The 13030-nt window shown below is 43.6% G+C and overlaps 1 protein-coding gene across 4 annotated transcripts in view; it reads left to right on the top strand.

Annotated features, from left to right (window-relative positions):
* Positions 1-13030, top strand: part of SIGLECL1 (SIGLEC family like 1) — a 22297-nt gene extending 9267 nt beyond the window's left edge. The window contains exons 3-7 of one of the 4 annotated variants that reach the window (XM_049108578.1): positions 146-241; positions 1627-1908; positions 2030-2135; positions 3291-3447; positions 12986-13030. In XM_049108578.1, the coding sequence (XP_048964535.1) occupies positions 217-241; positions 1627-1908; positions 2030-2135; positions 3291-3447; positions 12986-13015 (600 nt within the window). In that variant the 5' untranslated portion in view covers positions 146-216 and the 3' untranslated portion in view covers positions 13016-13030. Of the gene's footprint in view, positions 1-145; positions 242-1626; positions 1909-2029; positions 2136-3290; positions 5491-7873; positions 8156-12985 lie in introns of those variants that run through there. The other 3 variants (XM_049108571.1, XM_025424086.3, XM_025424078.3) reach the window with 3 other exon arrangements.

Genomic DNA, 13030 nt, shown 5'->3' with positions numbered 1-13030 from the left:
CCACATAATTCCTGCTTCTGAGAGTGAACAGGCCTCCAGGATGACCAGAGACAGAAGCCCCTGGCTTGCTAAGAATACTTTCTGCTCTCCCAACCACACATCCTCTTCCAGTTATTCATCATCTCATCCCTTCTGAACCACACAGCTCTGATGTGAGAGCCAGCTGCGGCAAAGGTCCTAGCACCTCCTCTTCCTGAGGACTGCCGGCTGCTACAGATGGCAGTACCACTGCTGCAGCTGGGTGAGTGGGATGAGAGGCAGTGCTGGAGCTGTCTGAGGCTCTGGGACTGGGGTGGATGGGCTACGGGGGTGTGAAAAAAGAGGACATAAGGGTGTAGGGTACCAAATAACCAACATGGTTTAGACTGTGTGCCGAGTCCTGGTGGGACTGGGAGAGTCTGGGGTGAACAGCAGATTGGGCCAGGGAGCTGAGTTGGGGGTGAGGGTGGGCGTTCAGCCATGGTCGTTGAAAGCATGAGAGCACTAGGAGCTGGAAGGCCCAGGGTTAGCCCATGTCTGTCATCCACAGGCATGCTTTCCCAGATGGTAAAAATAAATAATCCAGAGGACAAGCAGTGCGGGATAGTCCCTGCAAATTCCTCATTCCCTCAAGTGACCTAGATGAGAAGACCAAATCAAGGGTTACTGGTTAAGAAAAAATCACCCCTTTCTTCCTGTAACCTCAAACAACTCCAGTGAAAAAGTGTGTGGAAACAGTAAGAACCATTCCTTCCTTATTAACTGGCAAGTCACCAGTGGACAACATAGCCTACCTATTCTTTTTTATTTTTTTTAATTTTTTTTTCAATTTTCATTTATTTATGATAGAGAGAGAGAGAGAGAAGCAGAGACACAGGCAGAGGGAGAAGCAGGCTCCATGCACCGGGATGCCCGATGTGGGATTCGATCCCAGGTCTCCAGGATCGCGCCCTGGGCCAAAGGCAGGCGCCAAACCGCTGCGCCACCCAGGGATCCCTATAGCCTACCTATTCTATGTAGAGTGAGGCAGTCTCGAATATTCTTACCCAGAAAATACCATAGCAATCTCTGCTTAGGATGAGTGCTCAATCAAAGGTCACCTTGGACTGGGAAGAAAGAAGTCTAGAAGGGTGTTCTGTTACCCATTCTCCATATATTCAGCTAGGAACACTGCCAACCTTAGGGCATCCATTCTTACATCCATGATAGTATGACACAGGTTCAGAGAATACCCCTATTTTTCAAACTGGGAAAGAGCAGAGAGAGGAGAAGTGACTTGCCCAACGGCATCCAGACTGTAAGAGACAGAGTTGATCATAGGTGGATCTAAGGAGTAGAGCCTGAGGGATGGAAGGAAGAGGGAAGTAGGAGCTGAGACTGGGAAGTCTAACCTGGGGGTGGCAGTGGGGGTCAGGTAAGGGGTCAGAAGCAATGTAGATCCTCAGAAAGTTCCCTTGCCATTAGTCAGGTCCAGGTGAAGAGAGAGAATAAAGGAGAACTGGTCTGTGAAGCCTTGCTCCTCTGGGCTTTCAGAAAGTCTTTCTGAAGTTCCTTGGGAATCATGAATGAGGAGAAGGCTGGGTCCTGGAGGAAATGGAGAAAGGAAGTCAGGATTCCTTGCTAAATGCTGTCCCTACCTCCCCACAGCACCTGCCAGGCTGCTCTATTCCTCTTGTTCCTTGGAGAAGACTCTGCAGTGCAGCTGTTCTTTCCATGGGATCCCCACACCCTCTGTGCAGTGGTTGATGGACAGTGTCCCTGTAGGTGTGAACAACACAGATGGCAGACTCCAGGTGACTTCCATCTTAATTGCCCCCTGGGCCAACAGCACCATCAGTTTGACAGAGCAGCCAAAAATGAGCACAAGCCTTCTCTGTAAAGGGAAGAACCAAAATGGAACCCATGCTTTGAGCATCCTACTGATGCCAAGTAAGGGTAGAGGGGGCCCAGTGACTGGGTGAGGAAGAGTGGGAGGGGGAGGGAGCAGAGCTTTGGTTCCAATTCCAAGGCCTCAGGAGAGAAGCCTTTCTCACATGCTCCCTTTATCCAGGAAAGAGCTCTTTCCTTCCCACGATGTTCATGAAAGGGCTGATCCAGGGCGTTGTCTATGGAGCCATTACAACTGCAGTGCTGTTCCTTTGCCTCATCCCACTCATGTGAGTACCAAGGCTAAAATTCTACCTGGCAGGCCCTGGCTGCAGGGCTGGCATGGAAAGGGAAAGACAGGACCTCTGCCCCCCAAGGAGCTCAGGGTCTGGCAAGCTAAGAAGGCATCAAACATGGTTGCTACAGTCCAGGGCCATCAGGACTATGTTGAGCCACAAACAGTTCCAAGGGACAGGGGTTTTCAGTGAATTTCATAAAGGAGAAAGCAAAGGAGGAAGTGACAGTTCTGGAGAAGCCAGCAGAGTCCCCGGAGTGCTGTCTGAAGCATTCCCGGGGGTGCTGAGTACTCATTTGTTAGGTGGAAAGTAGTATATGCATACCCCAGAGACACATTTGAGGAATTGCCAGTGTCTTTGTGCAATGTCAGGTGCATTGAGAATGAGAGGAAATGGCTAAAACTGAAGTTGGAAAAGCTTCTTGGTGTTAGTTTATAAAGACTCTTGAAAGTTGACTAAATGTATTGGCTAGAAGCCCAGAATGAGAAGGGCAGAGTTGCCAGAGGTCAGGCCAGAGAGTTTAGCAGGGGGGCCTCTGGCCAGTGCAAGTATCTTGGACTTGATCCTCAATTAGGATCCATGAAACAGTGCTAAACTGGAAAGGAAAGCTCCTCATACAAGGTGTCTGTACACAGATCAAAGAGCAAGAGCCCAAAGGCCTGAAACAAGGCAGGAAGTTGGTGCCACAGACTGCACAGCAAAGAGCCAGGTTTGAGCCAGGCAAGTGATGAGGTAAGAGAGATGTAAGAGTAGATGGCAGTAAGAGAGTAAGAGAGATGGGACTGGGGACTGACTGGCTATCAGAGGTGAGAAGGAAGAAACATAAGGTGGCAGGACAAACTGAGGAGCTATTTTTAGAGCATAATAAGCTGTACTTAAAGACCAATAACAATCCTTTACAGTTTGTAAAGCCCTTTCATAGCTGACCTCATCTGAGCCCCAGAGCCTAATAAGCAAGGTCTCCCCACAGAGGACAAAATCAATTCACAGAGAGGCTGTGTGGCTTGCCCTTGATAACACACCAAGCCAATGGGGTCATTGAGGCTCTAAACCAGAACTTCTGGTCAAGATTAGAGCCCTTGAGGGGGAGTGGGGGAGCGGTGGCATGGAGGTAGAGAGCCAGAACTAATCAAGGGGTCATTTCCTTAGAATGAAACCTATCAGAATGAAGCTGGCAAAGAAAATTACAGCCGTCAAAGTAGAAAAGAACCCTAAAGTCAGAGCAAGCCAAGAATCCAAGATGTCTCTGAAGCCTAAGGAACAAGAAAAACCCACAATCACCCCAATTTCAGAGAACTGGATATTGGTGGGTATCCATTGTGTCTGGAATCTTCTCTATCAGAATAGTGGCAATAAGACTCACAAAGAGAAACACAGACAGTGTTTAAAGGAATTATCATCCTCAATCCTATAGGGCATCTAGAATGCCAGAATGTGCTGGCAGACCACTTATGGATGATGAAGCTAAGGCCCAAAGAAGGGAAGATGAAAATTAAGACAAAGACTAATTCAAATCAGCAATGTACACACACACACACACACACACACACACACACACACACACACACACCCCTTCACACTGAATCCACACTGAGAAGGTTGAAAGAGCCCCTAAGAGTGGTTGTGGCATCAGAGTGGAAACTAAAGGCTTTGGTCTCTGAGTGCCTGGCAGACTGGTCAACACAGTCTGTAGATGCCACAGGCCCAAGTTAGGCTGAAGTGCTTGAAAACTATGCCAAAGCCAAGGTACTCCTTTATTTACTTTGGACCCCACATCCTCAGCAGGGCTTGGAAGAGACAGGCCTCAGTATTATTTACAATTTATAATTCTCTAGGACTAGAAATGCCCTGCTGCCCTCCTTACACACTGTGCTAGGATATGGTATTCCTTCGTGGATAAACCATACATCTGTTAAATTCTACCAAAGTGTCCTGCAGTATCTCCTACCTTCCATGCTGGGCAATGCTGGGGTGTTGGAAATGGATGAGACTCAAGCCCTGTCCTCAGAGAGCAATCAGGCCGGTGGGAAGGCAGCCTTAAAGTAACTGGGCTGAGATGGAGTTATGGTTGCCCGGAGGTCTGGGCTCCTGGTGCCGGGAATGCACACAGAGAACCAGCAGGAGAAGACAGGGTCACAGACTCCAATCATGAGATTCTGAGAAAAGGTGAAACCAATGTCTGCTCCACATTGCCTTAATTCTGTACTTAAAGAGAGAGACAAGATTCTTTCCTTTTAAGATTTGAATACCTCACCTCTAGACCTATTCCAATATCTTCTTTCTTTGCCCTTGCTCTGTAGCATCCCTTACCCTAACCTTCCAGAAAAAGCAAGATAAACTGGAACTGATAAAGCCTGTGAAAACTACATGCCTACCTGGAGTCCCCTGTCTGTGGAATTACTAAAGTCCACAGAATCCTCAGCAACCCCAGAAATCCTGGAGTCTATTAGTCCCTGGAGTCTCCTCAGCTCACAAGCTCCCTCAAGCCCCATCTGTCCCTCACACTGATGCTCCATTGAATAGGGTTACTCTGGGACCTGGTCTTAGAACCTTTCAAAGAAAATTCTATGATCTGTCATTCGGGTTAACTAGAAGAAATATGCCCTGGCCTGGAATGGTGTCAAAGGAAGGCAAAATAAATGTGAGACTATAATCCACCAAGAAGTAGCTTTTGAACCCCTACAGTATGCTCAGAACCTGGAATATACATATAACAGCACCAGACTTTAGAACCATCATATATAGATTGAGTACCAACTTCAGTGCTTAGTGGCTGTATACCTTTGGATAAGACCTTTCACCACTGCCCTGAGGCATACGTGGGTGGGGAGTGAATTAAAAGTGGTGTCCAGAGGTGCAGGTGGAGAAAAGACACAAAGACAGTCCCTGAATGCCAAGATAAAGCATTGAAGTTTTATCTTCTACAATCTTAATCCTGATTCCCTTAGAATATAAATTCCACAAGAACCGGGATCTTGTCTGTCTTGTTTTCTGCTTATACCACCAACACCTAGAATGGTACCTAGAATATAAGACTCTCAAAAATGTTTGTTGATAAGGAGGGCATGTGATATGATGTGATAAGCATTGGGTGTTATATGTTGGCAAATTGAATTGAAACTTAAAAAATAAAAACCGTATTAGAATAATATTTAAAAAGTTTATAGAATAATTGAGTGAATTATAAACTGTTGCAGGTTTGAAGCAAACTGTTCCAATTTGCAATGACCTGGATGGAACTAGAGGGTATTATGCTAAGCAAAACAAGTCACTCAGAGAAAGATAAATACCATATGATTTCACTCATATGTGGAATTTAAGAAACAAAACAGATGAATATAGAGAAAGGGAAGGAAAATAAAATAAGATGAAAATTGAGAGGAAGGCAAACTATAAGAGACACTGAACTCTAGGAAACAGGGTTGCTGGAGGGGAGGTGGGTGTGGAGAAGGGGTAATTGAGTGATGGACATGGAGGAGGGCATTTAATGTAATGAGCAATGGGTGTTTTATGCAACTGATGAATCACTAAATTCTACCACAGAAACTACTTAAAAAAAAAAAAAGAACTAGTGGCCAGATACACAGTGAAAGATCATTCTAAGAGTAGTTATTGAAGATGTACTTAGAAGAAGTAAGACTGGAGGCAAAGAGCCTACTTAGTGCAACATTTCTTGGCCAGGCTGAAAGTCAGGCATACAAGGAATGAGAACAAGAATCTGGCATGAGAATAGACTGTGACTGTGTATTGTTCCTCTCAAAATGGATGACATCCTCCCTTCTGGATCCAGATGCTGGTAGTTTTTAGAGGTTGCAAAAAGGGTCATCTCTTCCCTGGGGCATTTTTTGTGAATAAATATAATGGTTCTCCATCCAGCACCAATGTGATGGTCATCCTGTATTCAAGGGCAGATGTTTACATAAGCCCTCACATGTATGGGTGTCCCTTTGGCATGCAGCTCACGCATTCCACAGAAATGTGAGCATCCACCATAATGAGATAATGAGGTGACCAAGATAGACACTGGCCCTGCTTCCATTGAGCTTGTGGTCTACAAAAGTACACAATGAAGAAATAAATGCAAGATTGCAGCTTAAAATGTTGACAAGTGCTAGGAAGAAAAATAGCCTAATATCATGAGAAAGTATAAGAGACCAGGGAGAGGAACCTAGTTTGGATTAGAGAATCAGAGAAGTCCTCTCTGAGAAAGTGACAATTGTTTTGAGACCAAGATTATTATTACGGGCTGGTCAGAGGGACAGCAGATTCTAGGCTCTGGGATGAATGAAGTTTAGTGAGTTCAAGAGCCCAGAGGGAGTCTGTGTACCAGAGCTTAGATGGAAAGTGCCAGACCCTTCAAGGCTTCAAAGGCTCTGGGTGAGCAGTTTAAATTTTATCCTTACTCAAGGAGGTTATTTCCTTGCATCTTTGTAATTTCAGAAAGTGGGATCCTAAGGAGTGGAGAATGCCATCTAGAAGAGAAATGGGAGAGAGGATGGGAACTGGGTTGGGAATAGGTCGGGGGTGAGTTTTGACAAGAGAATGGACAACTGGGTCTTCCTCATGTGTCTTGATTTGTTCATGATAGGGACCTGCTTGCAGGAAAGGAAATGGGGTACCAAGATGTTTTCTGATTGGCCCTAAGGATCAAGCACTTGGCATTTTCTTCCTTGGTTAATGGCTTTCAATCCACCCCATCACCTGGTACTCGCTTGAGGAAGGAGTATCTCTTAAAGCCTGATTGGCCTGCATTTTCAGGGCTGGTAGGAGTCTGGAACCTCCTTTTAAAATATTTATTTATTTATTTATTTATTTATTTATTTATTTATTTATATTTATTTATTTATTCATGAGAGACACCGAGAGAGGCAGAGACACAGGCAGAGGGAGAAGCAGGATCCCTGCAGGGAGCCCCATGCGGGACTCGATCCCAGAACCCCGGGATCAGAACCTGAGTCAAAGGCAGACACTCAGCCACTGAGCCACCTAGAGGCCCCAATCTAGAACCTCCTGCTCAAGATCAAGGATCCACCGGTTGTTCCAATCTGCCTCAGGCGAAGGAGACCAACGGTTCTACTTTGCTTTCCCTCCCTATCCCAACAGCACCCACGCGCTTCAGGCCCTCCCTGATTGGCTCTGCACAGATTCGCTGGGGCTCACTGGTTCGCCTGAAGGGCGGGACTGGGGGCGAGGACGGTGCGGCATCCCCACGCGACCTCTAGCCGTTGGGAAGTTGGTGAGGCTGACGACTCAGAGGCCACCTCATGAACTGGTTATACATGAGCTAACCAGCTTTCCTCTACCTTAGTCCCTTGCCAGTGAGTTACTCAGTAGTAGTACACACGTTTATTCCACCTGTCAGTTGATCCGGCTCATCAAGAGGCATTAAATCAGCCAATCAATTCGCCCCCTGGAAAGTAAGTTCCTGTAACAAGTCGGTCAATCGGTCACATGATGCACTTAGCCAAAATCAAGGAGGACTTTGAGTTGTCAAGGAAATAGCAGAGTGGAGCCCTGTTCAAGAGGGTGCAGCCTGGAACTATGGGGACCCAAGACAAGGGTAAGTCTAGAAAAAGAAATGATCATTTAGCGGAAGGCGAAAGAGGTTTCCTGTGGAGATAACCCGTGGCTGTGCTAAACCCTAGAGAAGGGAATGAGACTTGGAAGAGATCAGAATTTTGAAGTCAGAAGGACCATTAGACGCTGGACAATAACACCTGCTTGTTTTACAGATGGAGAAAATGAGGGGAAACCAAGAGGTAAGGACACTTGCCTAAAGTTTCCAGCGAGTTACTGGCAAAGCCCTGTCTGGAACCACCCCAGAGCTCTCCTCAATCTTGGATTTGAGGTTGTAAATAAACCACTATATTCAATTAGATTCTGAGAATTGGTTTCTAATTAAAATTTTTAATTTCAAAAATTAAAAAAAAAAACAATCTAACTGAAAGGAGAACTAGGCAAATGAATTCTCCCCTCTCAGTAACTGAGAAAGCAGATGAAAAAATTGGTATGGGTATAGAATACCATTGACCAAATTGACTTACGTGACATTTATAGAATATTCCATCCAATGAATACACATTCTACTTAACAACTCCTGGAACACTTAGGCCATATTCTGAACTAAAAAACCAGTCTCAACAAACTTAAATGAATTGAAGTCATATAAAGTATATTTTCTGACCACAGTGTAATTAAACTGGAAATTAATAGCTGGAAAATCATCAAGACTTGTGCCTGCACATTTTTTTCAGGGAATATTTATCAGACAATATCCTTTCTAAGCGCCTTGGAAAACAAAGATCTATTTGATGTAGGGCCTTCCCTCAAGAATCTCATTCTTAAATAGTGCCTCTGATAGGATATTTCATCAATTTCCCAACTAGAGCAACAAACAAATGAAGAGGAATCACAGCAGTAGATTGTACAAGGTGAATGTAGGAGCTCCACAAGGCTTCCAGGGAAGCAGAACCCCTGTACTGTTTGTTGTCAACATCTTCAATCTGTGACTTTGATCCTTATGGGTTATCTCATGGTTGCCAAAAGGCTGCTCCACCTCCACCATCACATCCATATTCCAGGGAAAGAGAAGGTGGAGAAGGGGAAGCAAGAGGAGAAGGGGAAAAAGAAGAAAGCAACAAAGAAAAAGTTGGGCTAATATCAGAAAAGCAGAAATCCCCAGTCTTCAGTGGATAGACTCATGATTGGTATTCTAAGTAGACAAGTCTCTCAAAATATTTGCTTAATAATAAATCTAGCAGAGTCCAAGGTTTTTATTTTACATTGCACATGTGGGAGAAAAGAAGAGTACAATCCTATAGATTGGTGTGCAATTTAAGAAAACAGAGATGTCAGTTATAATATTATTGTTACCAGAGCAAGAAATTATCAAATAAGACAACTGGTCAGAATTCCATTTTATTTGGATATCATTTTCATAAGACATGGAATAATTTCTAATGTCTTTAGAGTCTCATAAGACCACTTTGTTTAAATTGTTCTTCCAAGGGCGGATTTGTATCAACAGAGAACAGAACAAGTCAGTAACAGTCATGAATATTCATACAAAACTGTATATTGCAAAGGAGAACATAAATTATATTCTTATAAACATTCTCAATTTTGTACAATATCAAATCAGATTCCTTGAGCCCTTTTATAACACAGAACAATATCTTTTGATTTATAGCTTCAGGGAAAGTGAATATCTTTTTCAATTCTTTCTAAGACTTGTTTCCTTTATTATGAAAACTTATTTTAAAACCAGGCTCTGGAATTCCATTAGCTAGTATTATATGCAAAAAAACAGACCTTCAGAGCTCAATTGTAATGGTAAAGAAAGTGGGGTAAAGGCTGAATAGGCTTTTATTTACACAAGACATTTTTCTTGTACTTGGCCCATTGACCACAATTGTCAGAGAGCCATTACTGGATGTAGAGGAGGCAGAGAAATAGAGGTGTTTTTTCTTTTAAACTGGGGGGTTTATCACCTGGACAAATTTGAAATAATAAGGATGCACAAGAGGATGGTTATCAGGTAGGGCAACTCTCAGAGTTTGTCTGAGATATTGCCTTAAAAGATGAACAGTTAGGGGTGCTGAAGTGAGTCTGGGAATGGAGGCTTCTTTCTGGTTGTGAAGCTCCTGGAAGACAACCTGAAAGAAGTTACATTTGACCTGGACTTAGAAAGAGAGATAGCATTTGAATGTGGGCAGAATGGAGAGTTGCAGAAGGATGCCATGAAAAGATGAGTAGCCTGAGTAAACATACAGAGATGGCAATTTATAGACTACATGTGGAAAGATACTTTTCTCTTTGGCAGGCAAAAAAAAAAAAAAAAAAAAAAAAAAAAGCCGAAGCTAAGGAAGGAAGTGGTGGAGGTAGGGCAAGTGTGTGGCAAAATCATGGACAGCCTCAAATGCAAGGCAAAGGAGTTTGGAACTTATCCTGCTGGCCATAGAACTGTCTTTTATTGCTCAAATATCCCTTAAATATATCCTGTCCTCTCCACCCCCGGAGCCACTGTTCTAGCTCAAGCCATATTATCCTCTTGAACTATTTTTTTCTCCTTGATGCAGTTCCATAGTGATCTTTATGACACCCATACCTGTTCTCTATGGTTCAAAACCTTTGAAAGTGATTTCCATGACTTCCCCCAACAACTTGAGAGAGAGGCTAAGCTTCTCTACCTGGTAGTCAAGGTCCTTCAAAGGGGGAAGGGCCTGGAGATGAAGATTAGAGGAGAAAGAAGAAAGTCATGGTATTGGGGCTTCAGAGACAGTCTTGGAGATACTTCTCTATCCTTGAAGCTCCTCAGCATCTGTTCCTATGAGCTCCTAATTCTCAAGGTGAACAGAACTTAAGAGTGATTGGGACAAAAGTTCCTTTTAGGCTATGAATTTACCTTTACCTCTACCCCATGCCTCTTACTGCTGACCTTCTCTTCATCCATTCCAAATCCTGCCCTCCACAACACATGACTCTAAGGCCAGAGTTAGCATTTGGCTAGGTCCTGGCCCTCTCTTGTCCCTGAGATCCTGTTGGTGTTATCATTGCTGCTGTTATGGTTGGGTAAATGGAATGAGAGGCAGGGTGGGAAGTGTCTGAGGAAACAAAGAAAGGGTAGGGGTGAGGTGGCTATGGGTAGGGAGTGGAAGACTGGCAGGGCTAGAGTAAGGTAAAGAGGTGAAAACAGAGAATAAGTACTTGATAAATAATAAGTAATAGACTTCTTCCATGTGTATATTCTGTGGCCCACTGTGTGTCCTATTTCATCTACCAAACAATTCCCTTAGGAATTATTGTCCTCATTTCACAGATGAGGAAGCAGGCCCTGGGAGATTCAGCAACTTGCTGTGAGTCACTAGAAATTTCACTATTGGAGTGCCCAACTCTTCTGACTCCTAGTTCCATTTTAATGCCATGCCCATGTCACTCTAGAAATTCAATGATAAATGTATTCACATGTGCTCTCTCAACACCATCATCTATATGGTAGATGTTATTAAGTCACATCTTAGAGAAGAAAAATATCATGGTGTTGCAGAGCCAAGAGCGTTGAGATCCCAGGTGATGATGTTTTAGTGTACTGGACTTAACGTATGGAAGGCCAGGTTCTAGGCCTGACGCTGTTAGTCTTTTCTCTATGACCTGGAGCAGGCCATTAATCTCTCTGAGCTCCAATTTCCCATCTGTCTAAGGGACTATAATAAAACCATTATGACAATGGCTTAAGCTGATTTCTATGAAGATGCTGAGAAATCTGTAAATACTTACACAGGTCAGTATTACTACCATAATTTTAGGATAGCATTACTAGAAGTGGCCTCAGGAACCATGAAGCTCACTATCCCCTCTATTTTGTACATGAGGGATCTGTCATCCTGGAAATAAAGAAGGGAAAAGAATAATTGTTCAGTGAAAGCCAACAACTAAGTTATGATCTACAATTACTGTAGGGCACCATGTGCATCAGTAGTTAATATCTCTAATTCTTACCACATTGCAGCACTGGTAGTATTGTGCCCATTTTTCTGATTGAGAAACTGATATTCAGGAATGGAACCACATGGCCAACTTCACAAGGTACAATTACTACCAACAATAAGAACAACAAAAAACCCCAACAAACTCAATTGGGGTGGTTCAGTTAGGAGTCCACAGACCACCCTCAGACTCAATGATTCATAAAAAAGTCTCACAGAACTCAGCAGAACAGTTATATTTTCAGTTATGGTTTATCACAGCAAACAAATGGAGATTAAAATCAGCAGAGGGGGCTGGCTCAGTGGTTGAGCATCTGCCTTTGGCTCAGTGGTTGAGCATCTGCCTTTGGCTCAGGTCTTGATCCCAGGATCCTGGGATGAGTCCCACATCAAGCTCCCCACAGGGAGTCTGCTTCTCCCTCTGCCTATGTCTCTGCCTCTCTATCTCTCATGAATAAATAAGTTAATTAATTAATTAATTAAGATCTTTAAAAAATAAAAATAGAATAAAATCAGCAGAGGGAAGAGGCATGTAGGGTAGGATCTAGGAGAGACCAGGTATGAGCTTTCAGTTGTCTTCTCCCACTAGAGTTGTACTGGCCATATACATAGTATCCCCAAGTAGGGAAACTCACTGAGCTTTAGTGTCCAGGGTTTTTATTGGGGGCCTGATCCCATAGGTATGGCTGGCCTTAGTCTCCGGCTCCTCCAGAGGTCAAGTTGATACCACGTGTGGCCTGAGGTCCCCACCATAAATCACTTTGTTCATGTAGACTATCTGGCAAGGCTCATGGCCCTAGATAAATAGATACTCTTATCAGGAGAACATTCCAAGGGCTTAGAGGTTAACCTCCCTAGAGCTGGGCAAGGGCCAAATCTTTCTAGGGTAAGGCTAATTGTTTAATGCATCAGTGGAATACTGGAGGACAACCACGCCCTCTGCACGTGGTTATTTCCTTATATTTTGGTGAAAGTCAAAAAGATACCATGGAAGAGGTATAATCCTTTGACTATTTGGACTTGTCAAGGAATTCCCCAGCAATTCTGTTGCCCATAGCTTACTGGCTCAATAAAAAATATCAGCTCCTGTGTAACTATAAATCAACTTAACACCACCACGGGCAGATTGCAAACCATTTAGAATCTTGAAGAAAAGGACTATACCCTGCTTACCCACAATGTACATCAAAGGGACAGCATGACACACTTATTCTGTGCAGATCTAGAACACAAGAGTGCTTCATGTGGGAAGATATTAACATCTATAGAGATCAGATAACATTCAATCTTATGCAATGGGTTGTTTGTAAAGGAGGAACTCGAAGATATTCTGGTAATTGTGCAATTTTTTCTTCACAGGGCACTTGCACTTCATTTTTACAGCAATAATACAATGATATAGGT

This window comes from Canis lupus, chromosome 1 (assembly GCF_003254725.2).
Source record: "Canis lupus dingo isolate Sandy chromosome 1, ASM325472v2, whole genome shotgun sequence".
Classification (NCBI taxonomy): domain Eukaryota; kingdom Metazoa; phylum Chordata; class Mammalia; order Carnivora; family Canidae; genus Canis; species Canis lupus.
Note: the sequence above shows the minus strand (reverse complement) of the source record. Positions and strands in the feature narration are given on the sequence as shown.